General features: G+C 36.4%; 1 protein-coding gene across 1 annotated transcript in view; it reads right to left on the bottom strand.

The window, feature by feature from the left end:
* Window positions 1–27160, bottom strand: part of LOC309797575 (ankyrin repeat domain-containing protein 26-like) — a 102641-nt gene that overhangs the window by 57669 nt on the left and 17812 nt on the right. Inside the window, exons 3-9 of the mRNA XM_082646071.1 lie at window positions 20575–20636; window positions 17425–17518; window positions 15291–15389; window positions 14645–14673; window positions 14480–14552; window positions 3835–3917; window positions 1589–2701 (exon numbers count right to left, since the gene is read on the bottom strand). Of these exons, the coding sequence (XP_082502197.1) occupies window positions 1589–2701; window positions 3835–3917; window positions 14480–14552; window positions 14645–14673; window positions 15291–15389; window positions 17425–17518; window positions 20575–20634 (1551 nt within the window). The 5' untranslated portion in view covers window positions 20635–20636. The remainder of the gene's footprint in view (window positions 1–1588; window positions 2702–3834; window positions 3918–14479; window positions 14553–14644; window positions 14674–15290; window positions 15390–17424; window positions 17519–20574; window positions 20637–27160) is intronic.

Genomic DNA, 27160 nt, shown 5'->3' with positions numbered 1-27160 from the left:
TTTTTTAATTACAAGTCATTGAAATTTTTGTAAAGTCTGCTTCTTTCTGTTTGAGGAAAAGAAATAAAATTTTAAAAATTTCAAAAAGGGCTTTCTTAATGTGGTGCAGCTATTCACATCCACTCTTCCCTGTCTGATGGCAGAGACAGAGAAATAAAGAGACAAAGACACAAAATTTGTCCTCTTTGGTCTTTACCACCTGGATTTTGCATTAAACAGCCAAATTTAGAGGATGGGACACCTTGGTGCTTCAGTAACAAAAAGGAAACATCCTTCTTTCTGCACTGAAGCTATTCTTCCCCCACTGCCTTTTACAATTCTTTTTTCATTTGGATCCTGGGAATATCAAAAAAGTGACGGTGTTCACTAAAATATATGAACCAAAGTTTACCAAAAAACAGGAGTAGAGTGAAATTGATGAACTGTTAGTTAGTGTGGAATTCTGGAAAATGAGTAATGCCTCCCAATTTCACATTCAATAACCATGAAATTTTAGAGCTAAAGGGTACAGAAGCAATTATCTACTTTAGCCCCACTATTTACCAATAATGGGAATAAAACCAAGAAAGGTTCAATGATTTGTCCAAAGCCCCTAAAGTGGCATTTCCTATCATTTCATGGCACCAAAAGAGATGATACAATTCTGTAACCCTGAATCTGATAAATTACCAAATGAATTCATCAGATTAATCAGATAAGTTAAAAGTGTGACTTTGGCAAAGTAATTTAATGCCTCAGTTGGGGGTAGGGCTCATCTCTTTTTCTTGTAAAGGAGAATATCTACAGATTTTTGTCTATCTTTAAAACTCAGTCAATGCACCTCTTACACAAAAGAGCAAAGAAACAAATTTAAAAATCTATTATTGGAAGGAAAAAAAAACCTCACTGCACGTCAAAACTGTTTTCTCCTTTGGAGATAAATACTGAATTTGTTTTGCTGAGGGTTTATACTACCTAAATGATAAAATCATACATGTCAAAACTTACCACATTTTATTAAACAACATAATGTAAAGGTCTGACTCAACAGAAACATCTGAGAGTGGTGACTAAGGAATATGTGGGAGTACATGTATTTGTTATTAAAAATATCTTGAAGTGGCCATGCTGGAATTCTAAGCGCCAAGCGATTGAGTAAAGCAGAGAAGATCGCATCCACTAAAGCACAATAAAGAGATTAGTTTAGCAGGAATACGTGTTTATGTCCCTTCTTTCAGTCACTGCTTCCTTCCCATACTATAGAGTGTAATTTATATTTAAAACCCAATAGATTAAAAAAAACCCCAAAACCCTAGCTTATTATATTTCTTAAGTAATTTCCTTTGTGGAAATTCTGGCTCAGAAGGTCACACGGTATGTAGCTAAATTAGTTTCCCAGTTCATATGAAAGACTGACAGAGAGAGACTTAGGTTGATTAAGGAACAAAAGCCATGAAAATAGTTTCCTATTATTTAGATGGCAGAAGTAATCTATTTCTACACAATTACCTATTTAGCTGACCCCATTTTATTACTAAGTGGAAAATCAGAATGGATCAGAGATCATTGATAAAGAGAAAGAACAAAGTAGCAACAAATGAACCTCTACCTCTTTTTGAAGTTGAATTTTCTCTTTTCTGAAAGCCAGGAACTCTACTTGTAACATGCCTATCTCATTCTTAAGCCTTTGCATATCTTGCTGTAATTCTTCATTTAGATACACTTTGGATCTTCTGTTACTATTCAGTGGAGAAGAACTCCCATTTTCTAATTCAGGTTGCATGCTTTTATAGTTATTAGCACTGCAATTATCTGCAAGCAATGGCTTCTGGAACCAGTCTTGTATTGGTTTGGTTTTCTTATAAGTATTTGTAACAGCAGAAATATCACGACTTTTTATTTGAATCATGTGTTTCATTTCATTGGAGCGGGCAAGCCATAAATCAAAAAGACTTTTGGGATCACTAGACTGAGGTATACATCCGACGTCTAATTTCCAATTAGTGGTATTTTGGTTCATATTTTGTAACATTTGCATATCAAGTTCTTGGTCTTCTTGCATTTCAAATGTAACTACTGGGTCCCTTACTTTTTTATTTTCTGTATCATTATAAAAACTCTCCTCATTTTTGTTAAAAACATGTTCAGTGTCTGGTTTATCACTTTTATAGTCTAATTTAATTTCATTTACATAAAGCTGTGAAGATGATGGGCAAGCATGTCCCCAAGACCCAGAGGTTAAATAAGATGGAAAAACATTTTCAAGCCTGGGTTCTTTTTGTTCAGGAAATGCTTGGAATGCTAGAGAGACAGATACTCCAAATGAAACTTTTTCCTCACAGTCAGGTATATTATTTGTCAAATTAGAAGGTATTTCCTTTATGTTTGCTCCTTCTTTAGGGTTATCATGTAGTGGCTCTTCCTCAGGACAAACAGTAATTTTGTATTTTTCAAAAGTTCCACCAAACTTCCACTTTAACTTATTTGTGATGCGTTTGAAGTTATTTTTCCACCCTAATTTGCCTCGTTTGATCCACATTTCCTCATGCTTTTGTACACAAGGAAGTCCTGAACATACAGATATGTCCTCTCTATCACATTCCTTATTCATTTCTGGTTCTTGAGGCATTTTTTGCAGATGCAAAAGCGGAAGATCAATTGGCTTGATTTGATTTTCACATGTCTTTTCTGTCAGGGTACATGTTTGTAAAATAACTTTATCCTTAAGTAATCAAGGACAGACAAAGATAAATAATTAACTTTAACCATTAAACTTCTTAATCTATGTTTAGCTACTCACAAATCACTGGATTACAACTAAGAAGTGAAAAATAACTTGCCTTAGCCTGAAACAGGAGAAAAACATGAACTCACAAACCCAATTTTGTCACTGTTTGTTTGAACTAAATAATTCATATATGTTAAATCTACCAAAAATGAATTAGGAGATGATTTTTAATGTTACAAAGGCTTCCTTACTTAAAAATATTTCACCTCACCGTACCTTAAAAAGTCCTTATGTGCACGTAAGGATTTTTTTTTTTTAAGGACTAGTAACTGGAGAATAGACAAACCTTAAATTACTAGGAGCCAAAATCAATTAACATCAATCAGAAAGAGGAACAAATTCCTAAATTTTAATGCAAATTATATACTATGATAGTATTATACATTGATGTAATACCTGCTTTCATTCAGTTATATTATATTCTAATATCCACTAATGAAAGTGGATAAAACATTGTTTAATATTATTTACTGGTTTCCTACCCTGAAATGAAATAAATTAGAAAGTTATTGTTTGTACCCTAACAACAAAGGTCCAATTCTGGAAGGTCTGCTTCCTTAATAGGCAATTGGGTTGATTGTATGACCCCTTCTCTCCCTGAATGTAGATCTTTAGGTCGATTACATAGTGGTCACAGGACAGAATAAATCTTTAATCTTGGCATTAGTGACTGGCAATTTGAAACTGCAAATTTTGAACAGCTGGGAATGATTTCTCCTTCCATGAATCTAACTCATGGACCATCACTGATATACTGTTCATAATTTCAACTGCTTAATCATACGATTCAGTATTTGATTATCACCTTCTTTATCATGTAAGGAAGAAGCAAACAATATTGAGGAAATTTTTTTGCCTCAATTCCAAGGACAAAGTTTAACTATAAATTATAATAGATTCTAACAATATTTTAAGCTTTGTAATTAAAGCACTATAAAAACTAACTATTAAATTATTATCTATCAATTTTAAGAGGTTAATTTTGAAAGGTAATTTCATTTGAACTCTGTTGTTAAAGCATAGAAAACAATATTGAGCCAGAAATTTACATTTACATTTTTACATACCTGTGAGTGGTTATTTTCACTTCCATCAAGCCTTTCTTGTGCTTCCTCCGATGTTATTTCTAAGTCTAGTTCTGCTGACAAATCTATATGTTTAGTTAAAATTAACTACTTAGAACAGTTAGGTAAAAGACATAATCTTTATAAAAATAGATTTAAAAAATTTTATCAAATGACAATTTAAATTAAGCTTAATCTTTAGCTGAATATTTACTTCTTTAAGAAATACTTCTAATTACCTAAAACTCCAACAAACCATCTGGGAAATACCAGATGTCACCAGGTTAGAGGCACACAAACATCTCAAAGATTCATTTACAAATTCATCCACCAAACATCAATGAACAGAACAATCAGAAACCAAACAAAGGGTTTCCCTGGCGGCGCAGTGGTTGAGAGTCCGCCTGCCGATGCAGGGGACACGGGTTCGTGCACCGGTACGGGAAGATCCCACATGCAGCGGAGCAGCTGGGCCCGTGAGCCATGGCCTCTAGGCCTGTGCGTCTGGAGCCTGTGATCCGCAGTGGGAGAGGCCACAACAGTGAGAGGCCCGTGTATGCAAAACAAACAAACAAACAAAATTTAAAAATACAGGACAAACATAGAAAGTCACAATATACTCTGTTCTCTACTTCATAATAGTACCTATTTAACAACACACCAAGCTTCAACTGCAACGTTATTCATGGTTTCCAAAATTACTGTTACTTTTCATGCTTTTGTCAGTTCCTTAATCTGAAATGCTTTCCTCTACTCTTCTGACAAAGTTCTTTTCACCTTTTAAGACTCAGCCTGCTTTGTGAAGTCCTCCTTGATTACAGCTCTCTTTCCCCAAATAGGTATCTCTTTCCTAGTAGCTACCTTAGTACTTTATAGATTTTTCTAGTGTATCTTCATCACCTGAACTGTAAATTATTTCTTCACGTCTATCCTCTTTGCTTCTAGACTGTAGAGGGCAATCTCTTGAAATCATCTTTGTATAAACAGTCTTTATTTTACTCAATAATTATTTATTGAGTTCCTGCTCAGTACTAAACATGGAGTTTAAAGAAGAATGTAGATAAAAGGTGTCAGGGATGGCTTTTCTAGAGATAATGCCTGAGCTGAGACTTACACAGTGAGGTCAGTCAGATTCAAGGGAATAGAGGGCAGGAAAGGGAGAGAGCATGGAAAGCTGTAGCAAGACAGGCAGAGAAGCATACATAAAACAGGGTGAATAGTTGTCTAAAATACAGGGATAGATGAGAGAGCATCACCAGCAGTTCAGAATTCCAGAGCAAAGGACAGACAGAAAGGGCTAGAGAGGGAGAGTCAGGTAGAAGTTAGATTATGAAAGCCTCGTGTCATTCTAAGATGGCTGGACATTAATATGCTTTAAAGAGTGGTTCACGATCACTGGTGCACTTGAGATAGATCACTCTAAATGCTGCGGGAGGGATGAATTTGAAGGCCATACAAATAAATAGAGGGAGAAGAATTTGATGGCATTATAATGCAAAAAAAAAGATGATGCAGGCCTACACTGAGGGACTGTTTCCAGAAATATTTAGGATATAAAATTACCAGGACCCAGCATAGAATAAATCTTTATTAAATAAATAAATGCACGAATCCTGGGCCCCTCAAGAACTAGACTCTGCTTATTACTTTATAAAACGTATCAACTGAGAAGAGAAATGATCTGCATGAACTGTTTTAAGTTGCTTGTATTTAGTTTCCAGTTTTCCTGTTTCACATCTTCCTGTGTTGAGGGGGCTCGTGTAGGTGTTTTGTTTGAATTTGTGCTTCTTGGACCTACCAAGCTCATGGAGAAATGAGAGCAAACAAGTCACTTGTATAGATAAAAAAAACTTTGAGTTTATAGCTTGTAGTCACTACTCTAGGAGATAACTGAGAATCTTTTGTAAATGTAACATTAATTCCACAGGTAAGGAAAGACAAGAAGATAAAACTATAGGACTGGAAAAAGAAAACAGTGTATGATTTATTACTATAGCCCTGATCATATGACTGATTAAGGGCACTAAATTAATCGGTATTTATGTAGAACATATATTAGATGTGGTTAATCAATAGACTGGGCATCCTAGTAGAATTAGAATTGATTTTCCTTACACTATCTTTAAATGATCAGCACTCCTTAAAACCAATATCCCTTGTGAACTATTAATTCATTAAAAATAATAAGTTGGTATACTATGTGGACACAGCTAAGAAGGAGGGACTATGTAGCAATCCCCAATGACTCCCATTACTGCTGGGAAAGCCAATTCTAAAATATATAAACTCATAGAAAATACAAGAAATAGTTTAGTATTTGGTTTTGGAGGTGCTTTTTTCGTTACATTGAATATAGTTATAACTAATACTAATGAATTCAGAGCTAAACAAAAATAAAGCTAAGAAACTACATTTTGAGAACGGAATCTTCAGATGTCTGCCTAGGTTTCCCAACTAGTCCCAAAGTTCTAAATATAATCTTGCTACCCACTCTCAGGTGTATGCTAAATACTAGTCTAACGAACCTATACTCTCTCCTAATTCCCTTTGTTATTTATTATGTTGCTTTGGTCAGAGGAAGAATGCAAACATCTTGCTAAAAGACGTTTGGCTGCAGGTTGAATAAAAGGAGTAAACACAAAGCAGATTTTGCCACAAAATGATTTTGGAAACATCAGGATTATGGTGAAGCCATGCCGAGGTGGCCTACGGTTGAGTGCTCTGTGCTTATTTATTACATTGTTTGCTTTCTCTGTTTTCTGGCAGTTGTGACTCACACAGGTCAAGAAGTGTGTAATCCCCTAACAGAAACAACACTCCGATATTAATCTTTTTATCTGTTAAGGTCATCTGTCCAAATTCTGTGGATGCTGACTGATTTTTGCTCATTGATTGTGACACAAATGGATATTTATCATCAACTTTCAAATGCCCGGCTCTTTGACAAGTCTCATTATTGAGCCACAAACTAGCAGAATCCCAACCTGAAAAATCTGAAAACAAAGTTTCCGTTTATTAGAATGTGAATACTAATACAAATTTGACTAACCTGAACAAATTATTTCTTCAGAGAAGCAGTCCCATGTCCTCCTCTCCCCCCAAACACACTACTCCCTCATGGCTTATTGTATCTTACACGTCATTGCCATTCATATAGATACGTTAACTATTGCCTCTCATTTTTTTCTAATTTTTAATTTTCTAGTGTTACTTACTTTGATTCACTCATCAATCTCTATTACATATTCTGTATACCTTAGGAGATTTATTAATAATTACGTCTCTTCAACATATAAATTTTTTCATTAACAAAATTATGTCTAACCATTTATTTTGTGTTTAAATATGCATGACAGTATTGTGTGTTCCAGAGACATGGGTTTTAAAAAATCTTTTAATGAATGGTACTACTTTAATACAATGAGATGGTCTTTCCTCAATGTACCAATATCTTCAGAACTTATTTTTTAAGGCTTGGATAAATATCATAAATTTACAAAAGAAATGATAGCCTTGAGTGACTAATTGTTTCCTGGTAAAAATAGGATAAGTCTAGGTCCACACTAGATCCAAAGAGCATATAGTGCCATGACACAGGAAATGAATACATAACAAAAATATTTTCCTTTTTTTTAACGAAAGTAAAATTGTCAGATTTCAATTTTTTAAGACAAATAAGAGCTGAACCAAGATGGTGGAGTACAAGGATATGCTCTCAGTCCCTCCTGTGAGAACACCAGAATCACTACTAGGTGCTGGACAATCATCGACAGGAAGACACTGGAACTCACCAAAAAAGATACCCCACATCCGAAGACAAAGGAGAAGCCACAATGAGACAGTAGGAGGGGCACAGTCACAGCAAAATCAAATACCAAACAGGTGGGTGGGTGACTCATAGACTGGAGAACACTTATACCACAGAAGTCCACCCACTGGAGTGAAGGTTCTGAGCCCCACATCAGGCTTCCCAATCTGGGGGTCTGGCAATGGGAAGAGAAATTCCTAGGGAATCAGACTTTGAAGCCTAGTGGGATTTGACTGCAGGACTTTGACAGGACTGGGGGAAAAACAGACTCCACTCTTGGAGGGCACACACAAAGTACTGTGCGCAGTGGGACCCAGAAGAAGGAGCAGTGACCCCACGGGAGACTGAACCAGACCTACCTGCTAGTGTTGGAGGGTCTCCTGCAGAGGCGGGGGTTGGCTGTGGCTCATCGTGGGGACAAGAACACGGGCAGCAGAAGTTCTGGGAAGTAGTCCTTGGCGTGAGCCCTCCCAGAGTCTGCCATTAGCCCTACCAAAGAGCCCAGGTAGGCTCCACTGTTGGGTTGCCTCAGGCTAAACAAACAACAGGGAGGGGACGCAGGCCCACCCATCAGCAGTCAAGTGGATTAAAGTTTTACTGAGCTCTGCCCACCAGAGCAACACCCAGCTCTACCCACCACCACTCCCTCCCATCAGGAAACCTGCACAAGCCTCGTAGATAGCCTCATCCACCAGAGGGCAGACAGGAGAAACAAGAACTACAATCCTGCAGCCTGTGGAACAAAAACCACATTCACAGACAGATAGACAAGATGAAAAGGCAGAGGGCTATGTACCAGATGAAGGAACAAGACAAAACCACAGAAAAACAACTAAATGAAGTGGAGATAGGAAACCTTCCAGAAAAAGAATTCAGAATAATGATAGTGAAGATGATCCAGGACCTCGGAAAAACAATGGAGGCAAAGATCGAGAAGATGCAAGAAATGTTTAACAAAGACCTAGAAGAGTTAAAGAACAAACAAACAGAGATGAACAATACAATAATTGGAACGAAAACTACACTAGAAGGAATCAATAGCAGAATAACTGAGGCAGAAGAACACATAAGTGACCTGGAAGACAGATTGGTGGAATTCACTGAGCAGAAGAGAATAAAGAAAAAAGAATGAAAAGAAATGAAGACAGCCTAAGAGACGTCTGAGACAACATTAAACGCAACAACATTCGCATTATAGGGGTCCCAAAAGGAGAAGAGAGAGAGAAAGGACCAGAGAAAATATTTGAAGAGATTATAGTCGAAAACTTCCCTAACATGGGAAAGGAAATAGCCACTCAAGTCCAGGACGTGCAGCGAGTCCCATACAGGATAAACCCAAAGAGAAACATGCCGAGACACACAGTAATCAAATTGGCAAAAATTAAACACAAAGAAACATTACTGAAAGCAGCAAGGGAAAAATGACAAATAACATACAAGGGAACTCCCATAAGGTTAACAGCTGATTTCTCAGCAGAAACTCCACAAGCCAGAAGAGAGTGGCATGATGCACTTAAAGTGATAAAAGGGAAGAACCTACAACCAAGATTACTCGACCTGGCAAGGATCTCATTCAGACTCCACGGAGAAATCAAAAGCTTTACAGACTAGCAAAAGCTAAGAGAATTCAGCACCACCAAACCAGCTCTACAACAAATGCTAAAGGAACTTCTCTAAGTGGGAAACACAAGGGAAGAAAAGGACCTACAAAAACAAACCCAAAAGAATTAAGAAAATGGTCATAGGAACATACATATTGATAATTACCTTAAACGTGAATGGATTAAATGCTCCAACCAAAAGACACAGGCTTGCTGAATGGATACAAACACAAGACCCATATATATGCTGTCTACAAGAGCCCCACTTCAGACCTACGGACACATACAGACTGAAAGTGAGGGGATGGAAAAAGATATTCCATGCAAATGGAAATCAAAAGAAAGCTGGAGTAGCAATACGCATATCAGATAAAATAGACTTTAAAATAAAGAATGTTACAAAAGACAAGGAAGGACACTATATAATGATCAAGGGATCAATCCAAGAAAAATATATAACAATTATAAATATATATGCATCCAACATAGGACCACCTCAATATATAAGGCAACGGCTAACAGCTGTAAAAGAGGAAATCAACAGTAACACAATAATAGTGGGGGACTTTAACACCTCAATTGCACCAATGGACAGATCATCCAAAATGTAAATAAATGAGGAAACAGAAGCTTTAAATGACACAATAGACCAGATAGATTTAATTGATATTTATAGGACATTCCATCCAAAAACAGCAGATTACACTTTCTTCTCAAGTGCGCACAGAACATTCTGCAGGATAAATCACATCTTGGGTCACAAATCAAGCCTCAGTAAATTTAAGAAAATTGAAATTATATCAAGCATCTTTTCTGACCACAACACTATGAGATTAGAAATGAATTACAGTGGAAAAACATAAAAAACACAAACACATCGAGGCTAAACAGTAAATTGCTAAATAACCAAGAGATCACTGAAGAAATCCAAGAGGAAATCAAAAAATACCTAGAGACAAATGACAATGAGAACACAACAATCCAAAACCTATGGGATGCAGCAAAAGCAGTCTTAAGAGGGAAGTTTATAGCTATACAAGCCTACCTCAAGAAACAAGAAAAATCTCAAATAAATAATCTAACTTTATACCTAAAGGAACTAGAGAAAGAAGAACAAACAAAACCCAAAGTTAGCATAAGGAAAGAAAACATAAAGATCAGAGCAGAAATAAACGAAATAGACACAAAGAAAACAATAGCAAAGATCAATAAAACTAAAAGCTGGTTCTTTGAGAAGATAAACAAAATTGATAAACCATTAGCCAGACTCATCAAGAAAAAGAGAGAGAGGACTCAAATCAATAAAATTAGAAATGAAAAAGGAGAAGTTACAACAGACACCGCAGAAAGACAAAGCATCTTAAGAGACTACTACAAGCAACTCTATGCCAATAAAATGGACAACCTGGAAGAAACGGACAAATTCTTAGAAAGGTATAACCTTCCAAGACTGAACCAGGAGTAACAGAAAATATGAACAGACCAATCACAAGTAATGAAATTGAAGCTGTGATGAAAAATCTTCCAACAAACAAAAGTCCAGGAGCACATGGCTTCACAGGTGAATTTTATCAAACATTTAGAGGAGAGCTAACACCCATCCTTCTCAAACTCTTCCAAAAAATTGCAGAGGAAGGAGCACTCCCAAACTCATTTTACGAGGCCACCATCACCCTGATACCAAAACCAGACAAAGATACGGCAAAAAAAGAAAATTACAGACCAATATCACTGATGAATATAGATGCAAAAATCCTCAACAAAATACTAGCAAACAGAATCCAACAATGCATTAAAAGGATCATACACCATGATCAACTGGGATTTATCCCAGGGATGCAAGGATTCTTCAATATACACAAATCAATCAATGTGATACACCATATTAACAAATTGAAGAATAAAAACCATATGATCATCTCAATAGATGCAGAAAAAGCTTTCAACAAAATTCAACACCAATTTATAATAAAAACTCTCCAGAAAGTGGGCATAGCGGGAACCTACCTCAACATAATAAAGGTCATATATTACAAACCCACAGCAAACATCATTCTCAATGGTGAAAAACTGAAAGCATTTCCTCTAAGATCAGGAACAAGACAAGGATGTCCACTGTCACCACTATTATTCAACATAGTTTTGGAAGTCCTAGCCTCAGCAATCAGAGAAGAAAGAGAAATAAACGGCATATAAATTGCAAAAGAAGAAGTAAAACTGTCAGTGTTTACAGATGACATGATACCATACATAGAGAATCCTAAAGATGCCACCAGAAAACTACTAGAGCTAATCAAAGAATTTGGTAAAGTTGCAGGATACAAAATTATGCACCGAAATCTCTTGCATTCCTATACACTAATGATGAAAAATATGAAAGAGAAATTAAGGAAACACTCTCATTTACCATTGCAACAAAAAGAATAAAATACCTAGGAATAAACCTACCTAGGGAGACAAAAGATCAGTATGCAGAAAAGTATAAGACACGGATGAAAGAAATTAAAGATGGTACCAACAGATGGAGAGATACACCATGTTCTTGGATTGAAAGAATCAATATAGTGAAAATGACTCTACTACCCAAAGCAATCTACAGATTCAATGCAATCCCTATCAAATTACCAATGGCATTTTTTACGGAACTAAAACAAAAAATCGTAAAATTTGTATGGAGACAAAAACGACCCCGAATACCCAAAGCAGTCTTGAGGGAAAAAAACGCAGCTGGAGGAATCAGACTCCCTGACGTCAGGCTATATTACAAAGCTACAGTCATCAAGACAATATGGTACTGGCACAAAAACAGAAACATAGATCAATGGAACAAGATAGAAAGCCCAGAGGTAAACCCACACACCTATGGTCAACTAATCTATGACAAAGGAGGCAAGGATATACAATGGAGAAAAGACAGTCTCTTCAATAAGTGGTGCTGGGAAAACTGGACAGATACATGGAAAGAATATTAGAACACTCCCTAACACCATACACAAAAATAAACTCAAAATGGATTAGAGACCTAAATGTAAGACTGGACACTATAAATCTCTTAGAGGAAAACATAGGAAGAACACTCTTTGACATTAATCACAGCAAGATCTTTTTTGATCCACCTCCTAGAGTAATGGAAATAAAAACAAAAATAAACAAATGGGACCTAGTGAAACTTCAAAGCTTTTGCACAGGAAAGGAAACCATAAACAAGATAAAAAGACAACCCTCAGAATGGGAGAAAATATTTGCAAACAAATCAACGGACAAAGGATTAATCTCCAAAACATATAAACAGCTCATGCAGCTCAATATTAAAAAAACAAACAACCCAATCCAAAAATGGGCAGAAGACTTAGATAGACAGTTCTCCAAAGAAGACATACAGATGGCCAAGAAGCACATGAAAAGCTGTTCAACATCGCTAATTATTAGAGAAATACAAATCAAAACTAGAATGAGGTATCACCTCACACTAGTTAGAATGGGCTTCATCAGAAAATGTACAAACAACAAAGGCTGGAGAGGGTATGGAGAAAAGAGAACCCTCTTGCACTGTTGGTGGGAATGTAACTGATACAGCCACTATGGAGAACAGTATGGAGGTTCCTTAAAAAACTAAAAATAGAATTACCATATGATCCAGCAATCCCACTACCGGGCATATACCCTGAGAAAACCATAATTCAAAAAGACACATGCACCCCAATGTTCACTGCAGCACTATTTACCGTACGCAGGTCATGGAAGCAATCTAAATGCCCATCGACAGACGAATGGATAAAGAAGATGGGGTACATATATACAATGAAATATTACTCAGCCATAAAAAAGGAATGAAATTGGGTCATTTGTTGAGACGTGGATGGATCCAGAGACTGTCATACAGAGTGAAGTAAGTCAGAAAGAGAAAAACAAATATCGTATATTAACGCATATATGTGGAACCTAGAAAAATGGTACAGATGAACTGGTTTGCAGGGCAGAAATTGAGGCACAGTTGTAGAGAACAAACGTATGGACACCAAGGGGGGAAAACCGCAGGGCGTTGGGGATGGTGGTGGGATGAATTGGGAGATTGGGAATGACATGTATACACTGATGTGTATAAAATTGATGACTAATAAGAACCTGCTGTATACATTAAAAAAAGACAAATCAAAGAAGAAAGCAAGAAATGTAAAAGTGAAAGTTTAAAGCCTGTTTCATCACAAGTGTCCCTTTATCATTTCACATCCATCAGCTCTGTAATTGGTTTAAAACAGTGGTTCTCAAGTGTCACCTGAGCATCCCTGGAGTCCCAAGACTCAACCGTTCAAGGGGTCCAAGAGGTCAAAACTATTTTCACAATAACAGTAAACGTTACTTCCATTCTCATTCTGTTTTAAGTGTACAGAGCAGTTTTCCAGAGACAAGATATGTGATAACATCATACTTCTAATGGCTAATAGAATGTATGATTGTGTGTGCTTGTATTTTAAATTTTTCAGTTTTATTTTCCAATACAGTAAACATCAGTAGATACAACCTACTTAAACAAAAGTTCCTTGGAATTCTCAATAATTTTTAAATGTATAAAAGGATCCTATATCTGCATCATAAAAAATAACAAACAAATAAATAAAAGGATCTTAAAGCCCAAAACTTTCAGAATTACTGTTTTACAAGATTGTGTCTATCAAATCGTCATTAAGGTATGATTACTTTCCCCCACTTTTAATAATCAAAGACCACACACACACACACACACACACACACACACACACACAGAGTCTGCTAATCAAAACATCTGGTTGGCTTAAGCTCATCCGTGTAACACCACTAAAATGAAATAATTAAATTTGAAATACAATTGACATGTTAGCAAGTGAAGCTTTACTCTAGGTTAAGGTCAGAATTCAAATAAGCATTTTATAAAACTGGAAAAATCTTAGAATCTAATAATTAACCTCTGAGAATCCCTAAGAAGTACAGAGATTCCAAACTGAGAACTTTAGGGTATTGAAACGTACATAGAAACATCTGAGTTAAAGCTTACATTTTAAAAATATATTTTTCTTATGCTTGTAAATATCTTTTTTTCAAAACATGGATACCAACAATAACATGTGCCTTATTTATGTCAAATCCTTCAATTAAACTTGCAAAAACAAAAGAAAAAAGAATTAGGAATATGAAGGCTGTGAGCGTTTCAAATATTTTAGTGTACCTCTTTCCAGAGTGAAATTTGCACTGCAAAATTTACCTGATCTGGATGTTTGTAAATCCTTCATTCCTACTGCTTTATTAGGAACAGAATCTTTCACTCCAACTGCAGGCTGAATGGGTTTTGAAACAAGTTGATTAATAAATAATGTACATTTGATACAATCTGTAGTTAATAATTCAAGACAAAAATATAAGTTTTTACCTTCAAGTGAGGATATTTTTCAGGAGAATCTAAAAGGCAAAAGGGACATAGAATCAATTACACGTAACTATGAAAGCCAACTATATATTCATGCAGTTAGTACTGAGCAGAACCCTCATGCTTGGCCTTGGCAGTGAATACTTTAGGTTTTGGTGTTTTGTTTCTTGGGGGAAGTTAGGACTGCAACAAGACAGACATATGAATCCACTATAGATACTGAAGAAAAAATAGGAGTACAGGTTTAACAAAACATGCAGTTAAGATTTCAAAAGGAAGATTATGTTCCAAAAGCCTTTATAAAATAGAAAAATGCACATGTACCAATGTGAACATGCTGATTGATGAGGAGAAAAGTGATCTTTAATCAGAGCAACAAATCATGACCCCGAGAAGGTAAATGTGAAAGCTGATGGTAAAATGCAACAGCATATCTTGAATGCAATACAGCAGCATCATTTACACCATTATACTACAAGTAGTTATCATGTTCTTCAATTTGTCCTGTAATTTAGGAAGTGCACAGTTGGGATGACAGTTCAGTTGAATGTATAATTCATTTCTCATCAGAGAAAGGGTTATGAACTGATCAGCTTGGATATACACTTGTAGAATAATAGTTCATAAAAATATTCATGTTTTTCCATACCCATGTGGGCTACTGGTATGCCTACATTTCTTGGATCCTCTAGTTTAGTCATCTTAAAGTTTCTCGATCCACTCATGCAAGAAGGTATATAAGGCACATCTAAGAAATAACGTATTATAAGTTTTCAACATCGAAGTACGATTATCAAAAAGGAAAAAGTAAATTTTACTGCCACAGAATTATTAGATATTAAAAATCTTTCATATTTCAAAATCAGTGTAGTATTTACTGAAAATAACAATTTTAGCATTTAGGGAATGAACCCTATTAATTTCTTTTGTTTCCAAAATTAGTTTGGTTCAGTATATCATGCTAATGTTTAAAAGGATTTTTGTGAAACAATTATCATCAAAAAATTAGCTATCTTAGGGACTCCCCTGGCGGTCCAGTGGTGAAGACCCCATGCTTCTACTGCAGGGGGCACGGGTTCAATACCTGGTTGGGGAATTTAAGATCCCACATGCCAAGCCAAGCAGCCAAAAAAAAAACCCACAAACCTATCTTAAAAAAACAAAAAACAGCCAATGCTTCCATATTCAAATTAATCTCATTTGAATAACACATACCAACACAACATATATCTTTGATGCCTGATAGTTACAAGGAGGAGCTGGGGTTTACCTCAATTCTAGCACCCACTCCTGCTTCCAGTATTCTCTGGAGCAGCAATGACCTAACCTTGTTTCAGTGTAAATACACTGAAGTCATCTAACGAGAGTTCTCTCAAGTTTCCTCATCACCTCCACAATCACCTCCCTAACACCCTTCTTTCCCCCCTCTTTCCTTTCACTATATTCTTTCCTCTTCAAAGGTAGTCTCTGGATCTGTGGTCTTAATTCTCCCCCTTTGACATTCTTTTTATGGATCATCCCCACCACTTCTTTTTTCCTCTTTGCTTAGCAGTGGCACCTTACATCTATAAGTTCTACTTCAACGCTTTGCTACCCTCTGGCTATAAACACACTCAGAAAGAAAAACAAAATAATGCTTTTCCTTGATCCTGTTCTGTCTTGAACTATCCAGTGGCTCCTCTTCCAGATTTCTCTCAATGCAAGCCTACACCCTAGCTACTCTGAGAGCTTGTCAGAAATGCACAATCCCAGACCTGCTGCTCAGCATGTGCACTTTTCACAAGGTCCCCAGGGGACTAATTAAAATTTGAGAAACTCTGACCTATCAGTCTGCTTCTACATTCCCACAGTAAGAGTGGGAAAGCTTTGCTGTTCGTCTCTGACAAGTTTCGGTGCTGGAAGCTCACTCCAAATTTGTCTCACGTTTCAAATACTCTTCTCTTCCCTTTTCTAAAGACCTATTTTACTTTGCCCCCGTCCTCCACAGACCCCTGCTTCCTTTTCCTTCATTTACTCCCTGTAACCTCTGCCTCTCTCATTCTTTAGTCCTTCTTTCCTCTTCCTCATTTCCCGACTTTCCTTAGGTTGTAGAGTACCTTGAAACGGAACTAATAATTTAGCTCCTTAAAGGGGACTCTCAATTTAATCTGTGGCTGACACCAGATAAGATACACAGCTTCCCTCCTTTTCTCGTCTTTTTCCTCACTATGCATTTGACAGGTGATTTTCTTTTTTTTTTTTTGCATCAACAGTGTTATGTTTTTTAATAGTTTTCAGAATATAAGCTGCATAGCTTTTTAGAATAAAAAATGATATAACTTCAGGTACATGCTTTAGGACACTTGGTTAAACAACAAGCAAACTGTGTCTTTGAGGACCACCTCAAAAGGGTGGCACACTTCACAGTGTAACTTGGTAACAGACATGGAGATAGATGATTATATCATGGCATGTTGTCTACAAAAGAACATCTGGACACTCAGAGCTTAAATAGAACACACCACACAGTTAAGTATTCAAGCACTGCTTTTTGGCCAAATAAAAACTGCCTAAAAACTGCTGATGGATTTTTGACAAGAAAAAAAGATGTAGCTGCTTAGTTCTTCTGATACAGCACTTCTTTTCCAGAATGAGACAGGCTCAGTTCAACTTGAAATCAGTGTGAGGAATGATACTTCCTCTTAACCGACAGGTGATTTTCTTTGGCTATTAGAATATATCAGAATTCCCATTTTAAATCAACATGCTGTCAAATGACTTTTTCATAAAAATATAGTTCTTACCTTCTACTTGTCCATTTAATATATTTTTTCCTCTTTGACCTGCAGCTCCAGATAAATGATCAACATACTTCTCTGGAAGTCTCTCAGAGATACTCTGTTAAAATTGATATTAATAATGAGTTGCATAAAGCTTTCCTAATCCCCTTCTAATAGCTGGAAATATCCTACTTTTTAAAAATTTCCTACTTTACAAGCAATTAGATTTAAAAATAAGAGAAGCATGCATTGAAAACCCAAACATTGAAATAGAAAACTTCATATACACTCTCTAGATCAAGTCTATCTTTTATCCTCATTTGGCTACTGACTCTGTAAACTGAGCATGGAAAGCCAGAGGAATTATTTTCACAGACAAAAAATGTGCCTGACTTACAGGCACATTTCAGCAAAGAATTAACTTCACAACACCTAACTCTACTTTACATTCTTTGTCAAAAGAAGAGAGTATTTTTAAAAAATATGTGTTTAACTAAATTCTTTAATAAGTACACTTGGTATAAATTTAAAATATTTCTAAAGACAGAAATTTTTTAGTATTAAATTAATATACTTGGCATGAAAAGAAACCATGAAGTATGTCATGTTGAGCATAAACAGAACACTGTAGAAGCTGCTTCATTTAGGTAAACAAGGGCTTATAAGAATCTGTTATTTGATAAAATTTTTATTGATAGGAAAAATAGTTGAATAAAATAGCGAAGTAGTAAGAAAAACTTTTATGTCTAAATCATAGCAGAAAATTTAAATATAGTTATGCAACTCTTCAAAAAAGTACAGCAAGCTTTAATAAGGGAAGAATAAGAACTTTTATTTATTAATTATCTAAATGTGCCAAGCTTTTCTTATGCACATTTTATTTTCTACATACAACAACAATGATAAAAGTGATTGTAAGGACAGTTACCCTACTTCCTGTTTCCTGGTCCTTCCAAGATGCGAGAGTGTAATGATGGGATCCGCTGCTCTCTTTGTCCAGAATGTCCCTCTCCTGGACCCTGACATGACTGGCTCTTTCCCATCCTCCCCTTGGTAGCTTTTCTCACATGCAGATCTTTTCTGACTACCTAAATTCCACTCCCACTCCCATCCCCATCCTAACTACAAACTCTCTCAATGTTGTCTAACGTAACATTCTCCATTTTCTTTGTCTCTCACTGTTGTGGCCTCTCCCGTTGAGGAGCACAGGCTCTGGACGCGCAGGCTTAGCGGCCATGGCTCACGAGCCCAGCCGGTCTGCGGTACGTGGGATCTTCCTGGACCGGGGAACGAACCTGTATCCCCTGCATCGGCAGGTGGACTCTCAACCACTGCGCCACCAGGGAAGCTCTCTCCATTTTCTTTACATGAAGGACTTAACAGTGACTTATAAAGGATTCCTGTTGGGTTTTATGTTCCCACCACTACAGCCTTACCCCTCAATTGGTACAGTCAGTGTCTAACTGCCCAGTATATAGTTGGTATTCAATAACAGGAATTTATTTAAGATCAAAACATTTAAAATGTCGAGAGGACCTCAAGTACCAAAGCACTTGATACCTATAGGAGATCTCCGATAACAGTCTATAGAAACTTAACATACCCCAAGCTAGAAATCCACATGCCCGTTCTAATTTTCCTATTCTTAACACTACTGTCATTTTATTGTCCTTCAGGTTTTAAAAAAGTGCCCCAGCATTTAGTGAGTCACTAATTGCCACTGTGATCATTTTTTATTAGTTTCTGCTTTATAACAAAGTGAATCAGTCATACATATACATCTGTTCCCACATCCCTTCCCTCATGCATCTCCTTCCCTCCCACCCTCCCCATCCCACCCCTCCAGGCAGTCACAAAGCACCGAGCTGATCTCCCTGTGCTCTGCGGCTGCTTCCCACTATCTATCTACCTTACGTTTGGTAGTGTATATATGTCCATGCACTGTGATCATTTTTGTCTTACATTTCTATAGCACCCTTTACAGTTTACAAGGTGTGTTCACAGCTGTTAACACATCTGTTCCCTACACCTACCTGACAAGTGGGTACCAGTACCATTTTTACGAAGGACGTCACTGACGCTCAACCAGGGTAGACAAGTTTTTCCGAGATCCCACAGCTAGTGACAGAACCAGGATGCTACCATGTCTTTTGACTTTAAACACAGTGCTGTATCACTGCAGCAGCTGCCTAGGTCTAACAGATCAGGCCCTTCTTATCTCTTTCCATAGCTGTCACCTTACAACAGGTCATCATTACTTTATATTTACGTTACTTCAAGTATGGCTGCCATAAAGGTACTCAACGCACACTAGTTTATCCAAAATGGTGTGTACTTATTAAAACATAGCTAAACCAAACTGTTGTTATTATAACGCCACATACTTATTATTCCCCATTCTTTTGCTTCTCTTGAAACGTTCCTTGCAGATCTATTTGAAAATCCAAATGTACTAATACTTTCAAGTCTCAGGCACTATCTTTTTCAGGTCTAAGTGGTAAAAAACTACATTTCAACCTGTTTCTCTCTGAACCTCACTAGGAGTTTTACACATCCATATGTACCAAAGAAACATACATTTGCTTGGGAGACTGGGACTGACAGATACACCCTACTATATATAAAATAGATCAATAATAAGGACCTCCTGTATAGCACAGAGAACTCTACTGAATACTCTGTAATGGCCTATATGGGGAAGGAATCGAAAAAAGAGTGGATATATGTATAACTGATTCACTTTGCTGTACATCTGAAAGTAACACAACATTGTAAATCAACTATACTCCAACAAAAATTTTTTAAAAAAAGAAAAGAAAAAAGAAACATACATTTGGCCATAGGCTGACCTGGAATAATGCTTCAGTTTTTAGATAAATTTAACTTCAGAACCCAAACTGATTCCTTATGACTTCTAAGCCTTGGTTTTTGCTCTGTGCTACACTGGTTTCATTAGGTGAATCTTGCAAATTAACAAAAGTGCACTATGTGGTAGTTACTATACTTAGCACACAATTATTTAATTAATTACAGGTTAAAAATGTAAGGAAAAAATTTTGAAGGGCAAATGCAAAGGTGAGAAAGTAAAGTCAAAGCACCCCCCCTTTATGTTTTAACATCATTCAGTGCTTATATTTTAAAATAAAAAATAATAATAATAATAGAAGACAGTACCTCAGAATCCCAAGGTGATTCTATACCTTCCTCTTCTCCTAATCCTAATGCTGACATCATATCTGTAAAATGCAGCCACAGATACATTAATGAGAACATTTACTACTATGAATTTTAAATACATATATGTCTATCTCCATCCACAAATATTTAAATAAAATAAAGTAGCAGAAAAGAATTTCAGAGGGTTGAGGCATTTTCAGGAAGAAAATGTTGGTAGTAGTTGGGATACTTCTGAAGAAATGGAGCAAAAGAAATATACTTAAAAAGAAATGGAAAAAGAAAAAGGGCTTCACTGTTAGCGCAGTGGTTGAGGGTCCGCCTGCCGATGCAGGGGATACGGATTCGTGCCCTGGTACGGGAAGATCCCACATGCCGCTGAGCGGCTGGGCCCGTGAGCCGTGGCCACTGGGCCTGCGCGTCCGGAGCCTGTGCTCCACAACGGGAGAGGCCACAGCAGTGAGAGGCCCGCGTACCGCAAAAAAAAAAAAAAAAAAAAAAAAAAAAGAAAGAAATGGATAGTATATTTGGATCTACACACTTCAGATGTTTTTAGACTAGCCTTTAAGCATAGAAAAAATTCATAAATATTCACTAACTCACCATTCCTATTATTTTTCTGAGCTCCATCAAAAGAAGTCAAATTGGGCTTCCCTGGTGGCACAGTGGTTGAGAGTCTGCCTGCTGATGCAGGGGACACGGGTTCGTGCCCCAGTCCGGAAAGATCCCACATGCTGGGGAGCGGCTGGGCCCGTGAGCCATGGCCGCTGAGCCTGCGCAGCCGGAGCCTGTGCTCCGCAACGGGAGAGGCCATAACAGTGAGAGGCCTGCGTACCGCAAAACAAAACAAAACAAAACAAAAGTCAAATTGTTATGATCTGTTTGCTCCTATGGAGCACGTTCAATATCAGTATCATTTTCTTTTTCTCCAATTTCTGGATTTGTTGCTCCTTCCTATAAAAACAAAACAAAACAAACACCTCATTCCAGAAAACATCATATTCATTCATTTGGTCATTCAATCAATCAGTAAGACCACAAACATTTACTGGATCTATCAAATCATCGGCACTAACCTGGGAGAAAAGCTGGAAATATAAATAGAAGACCGATTCTGCTCTGTATTCCAGGAGAAGTAGAGCTACATGAAAACAAGTAAGAACAGCAAAGTATCATTCAAAAGCTCTACAACTGATGTGAACAGAGTACAGGAAGGGCACACAGGAAAGAGGAGTCAGCTGTATCTGGGTAGCTCAGGAAATGCTGCAAAGACAGGTCTGTGTCTTAAAAGACACACACAGTGTAGAGCGGGGATGTGAAGGGGATTCTAGAAAAGGCAGCCTGAGCAAAAGGACGAGGCATGAAACAACATAACAAGTCACGTGGAAAACTAGAACACAGTTACGGGGAATGGTATGGAGAGACAAAACTGGAGGATCAGAGCCAAACCAAAAATAGCAAGTGTCCTCCTAGAACATGAACTTTCTCCTTCATGTGATGGGGATCCACTACATAAGTAGAGGTGTTACATCTTCACAAATATATTTTAGAAAGGTCACTCTGGCAGCAACGTAAAGATGAACATCAGGGGAGCAAAACTAGAAAAGAGCATTTCAAAATTATAAGTGAGAAAGTAATAGGAAATGAAAAATGGTAAGCAGGTAGAAAATACTGAACTTGATGAGCAACAGGATGTGGTGATTTCAGGGAGGGATGGAGTCCAGGATTTTTCCTGCTTTGGTATTTCAGTGATGTTATCTACTAGGATGGGGAAGACAGATGACAGAGTAGCTTACAAAGAGTCAGGAAAGAGGAAGGCATCAGGGACAATGTCTTCAGTTTGGGGCATAACAAATTTGAGGCACCCAGGGGACTTAGAAGAAAGATTTGGATAAGTGCATTTGGATTAGTAATAGATAAACTTATTCAGGAAAAGCATATGATGTTAAGATAAATATCTGTAAAATATACTAACCTGGTATAATTAAATGATGCAAACCTATGCAGAGTTCTGAACTTTTGAAAATATAAACAAGACTGGGGAAGAAAACTATGAGATTCAATTTTTCGATTATATATTGCAACATTTGTTTAAGGATATAAAATATACTCTTTCACGAATATGTGCAAATATTCATTTCCTGGATATTATAGCAATAAGCATTTTTAAGTTTAATGAAAAGATTTAATTGTAAAACACCAACTCAAGAGACTACAAGAACACTCCTTTTCAAAAATTAATCTGAAAAGACAAGTTTGAAATTGTAGAAGAGAATGTTTATGTGATTATGGAATTATAAGGCGTTTTTAAGTACTACTATGATGTACGAAAGAAATATAAAACCCTATTTTGAGTGTTGCTGTAGATCAAAAAATTGTTTCTTAAAGTCATATAAGACATTCTGGAAGTCTAGGAGCAAATAATTTGAATTGGTAAACTTGAAAATGTTTTTCAAAAATTAGTCGGGGACTCAAGCTTTTTGTGTCAGGTCATCTCTTCCTAACTAGAAAAATTATTATGAAGGTATGTAACCACAGATGACCTGGTGATTTATTATTAACACTTTTATTGAAGTGCACTGGCATTTTAAGAAAACAATTAGAGATGCCTTATCATTTTGGGCATTAAAAAGATCAATCCCTTTTCTTTGCTGTTAGTAAGATTAACGATAAACAGTTTTGCATAGAACATTTCTACATGTGTGCTGTTTTAATTTTCAATGAAAATGTCCTTTTTTTTTATAATAGTTTTAAGCCCAATGAAGGAGTTATCATCATAGGAGCCACAAACTTCCCAGAGGCATTAGATAAGTAAGTATTAAAATTTTTGTGATATATTCTAGAATAGTGATGAACTTTAAAAATATTGTGCTAAGTGAAGGAAACCCATCACAAAACATCACATATTATATGATTGCTTTTATATGAAATGTCTAGAATAAGCAGATCCATAGCAACAGAAAGGAATTTAGTGGTTGCCAGAGGTTAGGGAAAATGGGGAATAACTGCCAGTAGATTTGGGGTTTCTTTCAGCTGGAGAAGAGAGGGAGGGGGTAAAAATTCTCTAAAATTAGATTGTGGTGATGGTTGGGCAACTCTGAATATATTAAAAACCACTGGGTTACACTACCAAACGTAAAATAGATAGCTAGTGGGAAGCAGCGGCACAGCACAGGGAGATCAGCTCGGTGCTTTGTGACCACCTAGAGGGGTGGGATAGGGAGGGTGGCAGGGACGGAGATGCAAGAGGGAGGGGATATGGGGACATATGTATATGTATAACCGATTCACTTTGTTATACAGCAGAAAATAACACAACATTGTAAAGCAAATTATACTCCAACAATGATGTTAAAAAAAAACAACACTGGGTTTTCGACTTCAAATTCTATGATATGAAAATTGTATCTCAGTAAAGCTGCTAAAAGAATCTGCTCACAACTTAAACATCACAAAGCTTTTGGGTGGGGGGTAGAGAGGATTTTTAGAATAAAATTTACTATAGTTTAAAAGTTTTATTGGTTTTATTATATAGAAGTTATTCATACTTTCATTTGATCTAATAGTTGGTTCTTGCCTAAGACTCTAGTTTAACATTTTGTACTTAATAGCAGTAAGATGGATGTGTAGCTCTCATAATAGATTGCTGTAGAATTACTTGTTCCTTGACTGACTGACTTGCATGTCTTTGTCTCTGAAGGGCTGTATGCTATCTAGATGCACACATTTATCTATATGAACCTTTGTTCTGCCTTCTGGTTATTGAAACTGTTCTTTGAGCCACGTTTTATAAGGAACTAATCTGAATATTTATGTTCAACATAAATATTGGTTGCCATTGTCTTTCCATCTTCTCTTTAGGATGTCAGTCCTGTTTAACTTGACCTTCAGCACAGTCAGCTCATTAATTTATATTTTCTTTTTGTATTCTCCCTTTAGCGCCTTAATACGTCCTGGTCGTTTTGACATGCAGGTTACAGTTCCCAGGCCAGATGTAAAAGGTCGAACAGAAATCTTGAAGTGGTATCTCAATAAGATAAAGTTTGATCAGTGTAAGTCTTAATTCGACGATACAGACATTATCTCCATAAAATGGTAATATATCAATCCACCCTGTTTGTGGTCCTTACTCAGGATGTCTTAAAAGACAAATTCCTTTAAATGTCTATTTTTCTCTCCTCTTGTTTGTCCATAAAGTCCATTTCTCAATGAACGTGTGTCCAGAGATTCTGTCATTTTGAATCCCGATTCTAAAGAAAGTTTTCTTTTGAGTACTTAGATAATACTTGATGAAATCTATGTATAAATGTTTCTTTAGATGAATGTAAAATATAAAATCATATAAAAAGCACCTGTATATTATGAGCATAGTACCTCATGATATAGTCACTTTGGGGCCAAAAGAGGGGAAGCAGACTATAAAACAAAACACATGGAAATATTATGGAACTACCTGAGTAATAAAAGCAGCTATTAAAGCTGCAGTATTTTCAAAGATACCTGAATCAATTCTTAAAACCAAATATGTTTCCGATAATAAGGGGGGCTTTTATGTCCAAAGTTATTTCAAGATGAAATTCTGAAAACAAAATGTCTATGAATGTGCTTTTTCAGTTTGTGGTTAGGCCATAATTAAAGGTTTGTAAATCGTTATCTGGCAACTCTACCTTTCTCTGTTTATCACAAAGTTATTTAAATATAAGAACTTTTGTGATTTGTCCCAATGACAATTTTAATGGTGTGTTTACTAGCAGTTTTGGCTTTTTCCCCTTAGAATTTAGTGAAGTAAGCTTTTGTAAAATTACAGCTCATGATGGCTATCTTCTTTTTTCTTTTGCAATGTGAGTTCTTTATGAAGAGCTTTTTATTAGCTCTTCTGAAATTTTAATATTGTGTCCTGTCTGCATATAGCTGTTGATCCAGAAATCATAGCTCGAGGTACTGTTGGCTTTTCTGGAGCAGAGTTGGAGAATCTTGTGAACCAAGCTGCTTTAAAGGCAGCTGTTGATGGAAAAGAAGTGGTAACCATGACGGAACTAGAGTTTTCCAAAGATAAAATCCTAATGGGTAGGTTTTCTTTTTTTTTCCCCTATGTTATACTGTTCATTATGTTAGAGAAAAAATTCTCTTTTTTTTTAAATTGCCACTTGGTAATTTTTGGTTTGGTGGTAATTCACTCTTTTTTTAAATTTTTTATTTATTTATTTATTGGCTGCATTGGGTCTTCGTTGCTGCATGCGGGCTTTCTCTAAGTGCGGCGAGCAGGGGCTACTCTTCATTGCGGTGCATGGGCGTCTCATTGTGGTGGCTTCTCTTCTTGTGGAACATGGGTTCTAGGTGCGTGGGCTTCAGTAGTTGTGGCTTATGGGCTCTAGAACTCAGGCTCAGTAGCTGTGACGCATGGGCTTAGTTGCTCCACGGCATGTGGAGTCTTCTTGGACCAGAGCTCGAACCCGTGTCCCCTGCATTGGCAGGCGGATTCTTAACCACTGCGCCACCGGGGAAGTCCGAGAAAAAACTCTTAATTTTGAGAAAAAGTTTATAAAAAAGAAAGGTATAGAAACATGCAAATATATACTCTAACAGAGCAACACAGTTTGGCCTGTTACAGAACAAATATATTATAACTTATATTACACTCTTTGGGGGGCATGAGTGCCCATGTCTTTCCTATTGTCTGATATTGCTGATAAAAGAATACCTAATTTTATTGCTTTTCAGAATTTAATTTTTATTTTAAATCTTGAATTGCCTTCAAAACAGGTTAGTTATGATATTCCTGTTAAATTAGAAGTTTGTTTTCTAGAAATAGAATAAAGCTTTTCCTTTTGATATAAGGATTAAGATGATAGTTTTTAGTTTGGTTTTCAGTTGACAAATTATGGTTTACATGTGTTGTAGAGTGGAATCTACTCATTTTTTAAACTTTCAAACTTTTAAAATATTTATTAATGATATTAAATCATATGACTCTAAGAATGACTTTGAGACAAAGGAGCTTCATTCATTTAAATATACCTTCTTAATGGAGTATTTTACTTAAGTAAATTTTTATTCTTAGGGCCTGAGCGTAGAAGAAGTGTGGAAATTGATAACAAAAACAAAACAATCACAGTGTATCATGAATCTGGTCACGCTATTATTGCATATTACACTAAAGATGCTATGCCTATCAACAAAGCTACAATCATGCCACGAGGGCCAACACTTGGACATGTATCTTTAGTTTTTCTTTTCTTTCAAATAGCGCTCCCCAGGAGCTTATGTAGGAAATTGCTGATGAAAACATTTCAAAAGAAAATTCAGCTACTTCCTAGGTGTGTTGATACTTTCTTCTTTAGCTTCCTCAAGTGTCTTGAAATCAGACATACTTGTGAAATTTACCTGCTAATAAAGGATATCCTTAATATTTCAGATAATATATTTACATTATGAAATGTAATTCAGGAATGACAGCAAAATATAATTCTTAAATATGTAGGTGCTCTTTTCCCCTCGAAAGAAATTATGTATCATAGTGACTGGTTCAATAGTTTTCTAAGTTTTTTCTCATTGAGTACAAGTTTCATTTTCATATCTTTCTAAT

This window comes from Mesoplodon mirus (assembly GCF_964341445.2).
Source record: "Mesoplodon mirus genome assembly, contig: HAP1_SCAFFOLD_751, whole genome shotgun sequence".
NCBI classification, from domain to species: Eukaryota; Metazoa; Chordata; class Mammalia; order Artiodactyla; family Ziphiidae; genus Mesoplodon; species Mesoplodon mirus.
Note: the sequence above shows the minus strand (reverse complement) of the source record. Positions and strands in the feature narration are given on the sequence as shown.